The sequence below is a fragment of the Oryza sativa genome, chromosome 7 (assembly GCF_034140825.1).
Source record: "Oryza sativa Japonica Group chromosome 7, ASM3414082v1".
NCBI lineage: Eukaryota > Viridiplantae > Streptophyta > Magnoliopsida > Poales > Poaceae > Oryza > Oryza sativa.
Window position 1 is genome coordinate 13,721,454 of NC_089041.1, and position 4,294 is coordinate 13,725,747.

General features: G+C 38.6%; 1 protein-coding gene across 1 annotated transcript; it reads left to right on the forward strand.

Annotated features, from left to right (window-relative positions):
• The first annotated feature begins 1,077 nt into the window (after positions 1–1,077).
• LOC9267990 (brassinosteroid-responsive RING protein 1) lies at positions 1,078–1,848 on the forward strand. The gene has a single exon (XM_015790309.3). It carries the CDS (start codon positions 1,199–1,201, stop codon positions 1,637–1,639), a length of 441 nt encoding a protein of 146 aa, XP_015645795.1. The 5' UTR covers positions 1,078–1,198; the 3' UTR covers positions 1,640–1,848.
• Positions 1,849–4,294: the final 2,446 nt, after the last annotated feature.

Consider the following 4,294-nt stretch of genomic DNA (forward strand, 5'->3'; position numbering starts at 1 on the left):
TGCCATATATACATGCTTGACACTATTATTTTAATTTTAAACCTGATAGGCAGGGTGTACAATTACACTATGAATTTGATCATCTACGATCTCTAATTTGTTTGCTCGCCTCACAATTGGTCAACTTTGTCTTCATTACCACCATCGTTTTTAGCCTCGAGCACTACTGTCATCACCATCTCTCACTTTTCTTCGGGAGCTAAATCCAACAGCCACGAGCTTGCTATCACCAGGTCTGACAGCCTCGAGCTCGTTGCGGCTAGATCCAACAAAGATAAGTCTATTAGAGCTCGAGAAATGGCCCTTGTGAATAAAAAGCAATAGGAATAAATATAATCTACAATTTCTTATAAAACCGTTCGATCTAAAACAAGAAGGATTAACTAGTGATTTTCCTATGATCTTAACCGACTAGTAACAAATAACAAAAACTAACATGTATCTCTTTTTCACGCTGGAATATGCAAGCAAGCAACGGTAAGCAAAACAGATTCCTAATAGTAAAGCTATACAATGAAATAATTCTGTAATTAACCATAATGTTAGAATACTTTCACCCAGGATCAACGTCTCTACAAGCCGAAGATACGTTTGACAGTCTGCATTCATCAGTTGACTGTTTTGTAGACACACATATGGCTGTGTTTAGTTCGTGCAAAAAAAAAATTAAAGTATACGGACACACATTTAAAGTACTAACGTAGACTAATAACAAAATAAATTATAGATTCCGCCTGTAAACTGCGAGACAAATCTATTAAGCCTAATTAATTTGTCATTAGCAAATATTTACCGTAGCATCATATTGTTAAATCATGGCGTAATTAGGCTCAAAAGATTCATCTCGCAATTTACATGCAAACTGTGCAATTATTTTTTTTCGTTCATATTTAATGCTCAATGCATGTGTCCAAATATTTAATGTGATGGAAAAGTTGAAAGTTTGAAAAAAAAAGTTTTGAATCTAAACTTTTAAAGGGCAAGCTATTTGATCTGCCCATCTCTGGGACGATAACCACCCAACTGATCATGCAGTCTCACCTATTTAATGCCAACCCAAACCCAACCCCAACTCCCAACCGCGCTACTGCAGCGCACAGCCACCACCACCACCACACAGCCTCATCGTCACCAACCTGAGCACCTGACCACATCAAGCAAAAGCAAAGCACCATTTCATTTTCCACCATACAAACCCATGGGCTTCCCGGCGGTGTACTACTGCGTCATCCTCCCGCCTCCGCTCCACTCCCTCCTCCACCTCCTCGAGTGCATCTCCCGCGGCTGCGCCCTCCCGGCCGCGCTGCTCTTCTCCGGCGGCGACGCCGACGCCGAAGCCGAGCTCGCCGCACCACCACCCGGCGCCGCCGCCACCGCCGCGCGCGCCCAGGCCGACGGGATCAAGAGCCGCCTCCCCGTCGTCAGGTTCAGCGCCAGCGGATCCGGCTCCGACGGGGAGGAGGAGGACGGCGCCGCCGCGGAGGCGTCCCCGCGCTGCGCCGTGTGCCTGGCCGCCGTGGAGGAGGGGGCGGAGGTGAGGCAGCTGGGAAACTGCTCCCACGCCTTCCACCTCCCCTGCATCGATCGGTGGGTCGACATGGGCCACTTCACCTGCCCTCTCTGCAGATCTCTCCTCTGATTAATCTATCACTTCCTTGTTAATTATTCTTTTCCTTTCTAGTTTAGCTTAGCTCAATTTAGCTTCCAGATACTTTCAGCAGTTTGGATCTTACTAGCATCTACTACCACCACTAGGCTGTTTCACATACATGTAATGATGTACACGCTTAATTAATTATTCTATTATTATCACACAAGAGAAAAAGAAAATGTACACCTTTCTCTGAATTTCCTGTTACTCCTAATTCAGAGCTAACTTGGCATGCTTCTTGTCACAATTTGCTTGGCTTTCTCTGAATTTTTCTGTTAGTTCAGAAAAAAGAAATGTACATGCTTGATGCTTCCATGGAACTTGTGCTGGTCATACATAGAGTGGAGTGGAGTAGTATATTTTAACAGAAGATTAGCAATTGACAATGCTTGTGCATGTGTAAGCTAGTTAGCTAGGCTGATGATTTAGTCAAGCAAAGCTTCCCTGCATTAATTTGTGCCTAGCTGGAGAGCGTACTAATTACTACCTGGATTGGTCATTTGACTGTACGACGGCATCATGATCCATGCAATTGGACGCTCAATTAGATAGTTGACCTCGGCCACAGGAGAGTGTGAAGTGAACCCCTGCGATGAACACCGTGCCATTGTTTATTTTCTTTTGCACTGATCGAAGTGGAAACACATGGTCGGTCGTCCAGAGTGACGATTGACAGTGTCATCATGATGCATAAACCACTGAGTAGCTTCGTTGTTTACTTGCTGGAACGTACGGACTATACCCTTCATCCCCGTTTACTTGTCATCAGTTAGTAGTATCATCTTTAAACATTATTAACACTAACTTTTAAATGTCTAATTTATGATTAATGAAAATTATCTGTGGGCATTATCAATGTATATGGTAAAAGTAGTCCATATAGATGGGACCCACATAAATAAATTTTATCCATGACAATCCTCACAATGTATATGGATACAAGGTATAGTATATTAGAAGAAGAAAGAGAATAGAGATAGATAATATTATTTATTTCATATGGGTAGTCTATATGCATATGGGTACCTTTAGTTATTTTTTTTATATGAACTAGTCACACAATGTTACTAGGTGACTGAATGTAATAGTTTATTTCCTATGCACTACTTTTGTACTAAATTAAATTATGGATGCCCTTATATTTATCACACAACATATATTGTTAACGTGGCATATTTTTATGTATATATAATATTTTGGGAAAAAAGACAAGCAGTCGAAGATTACAGGTGAATAGTGTCCAAATTTTTGAAAACAAGGGGAGTATATACCTTTGCTGTTTGCTCAATCTTAATTTCTCAACTGCCCATTGTTGGTAAAACATACTCCCTCCGTCCCAAAAAAAAGACAAACCGTGGATTTCCGTGCCAACGTTTGACTGTCCGTCTTATATGAAAATTTTTTATAATTAGTATTTTCATTGTTGTTAGATAATAAAACATGATTAATACTTTACACGTGACTTATCTTTTTAATTTTTTTATAATTTTTTCAAATAAGACGGACGGTCAAATGTTGGCACGGAAGCCCACGGTTTGCCTTTTTTGGAGACGGAGGGAGTACGCCTCGTTTCTAAATGGGCTAAGCATATTTATGCCGCCATATTTTTCAAAAAAAATTAATCATCATGTATTTACACCGTAAGTCCCTAAATTATATATATAATTTTAATGTATTTATAACCTAAGTCCTAGAATTACATGTATATGTAAGTCCTTAAATTACATATGTAATTTACAATGTAAGTTCTAAAATATTATATATGTATTTACAACGATAAAATATAGTGTCTGTTTTTCTATGCTTACGTTATGTCATTATTTTGATGTAATAATTTGGTGTTAATCATATTCTTATGAACTAGCGTATGAACACATGACGGTAGAGATACAGTAGTACTCCAGCACGAATCTAAAGGGAGATCCCAGGGATACAACTGTAATCTAAGAAGATTTGTGGCTACATAATTACAGCAAAACCGTTTGAGAATAGATGAAGATTAAATATTACGGGCACGTAAAACAAAAAAACTACTCCAGCGCATATTAATTGAGTTTTAATAACTTAAAAAATAGATTTATTTTAGAGCAACTTCTATATAAAAAGTTTTCGCATTAATCACACTGTTTACAGTTTCAAAAGTGATCAGACGAAACCGAGATAGAATATGTATCCTAATCAGAAATAAACGGGGCCATAGACTATGTATATTCCCTACTGTCATAATTATTTTATGTTTAGGACAATATTTGTTAAACTATTGAAGTTCGGACCATCAATTTTAAATTACGATTACAATACTATATTATGGTAGTACTTTTATGGTAGTATTTTACATATACCATATTTTGAACTAAGTATTTGACAAGTTATTTGTAGTTAATATTTACAAAATTTTGGCCAAATTACCTACTGAATGTCGAATATTTATAAAAAGAGGGAGCAAAATATATACTCCTACTTTGTTAATAATTTATTAGTTAGGCAAATAGTCCCCAAATGTCCAGGCTTATACAGAACCCGAGACAGAATGGGTCAGGAAGCCCATTATTTTCGCTTCTTGGGCCATTACAGTGTACACCCTGAACCTCGCAATTTCAGGGGGAAGAAGTACATATGAGGTCCCTCATCTTGTCATTGGAT

Bases quoted from the DNA above. Each gene is read 5' to 3' on its own strand.
- LOC9267990 (XM_015790309.3), top strand. From the start codon at position 1,199: ATGGGCTTCCCGGCGGTGTACTACTGCGTCATCCTCCCGCCTCCGCTC.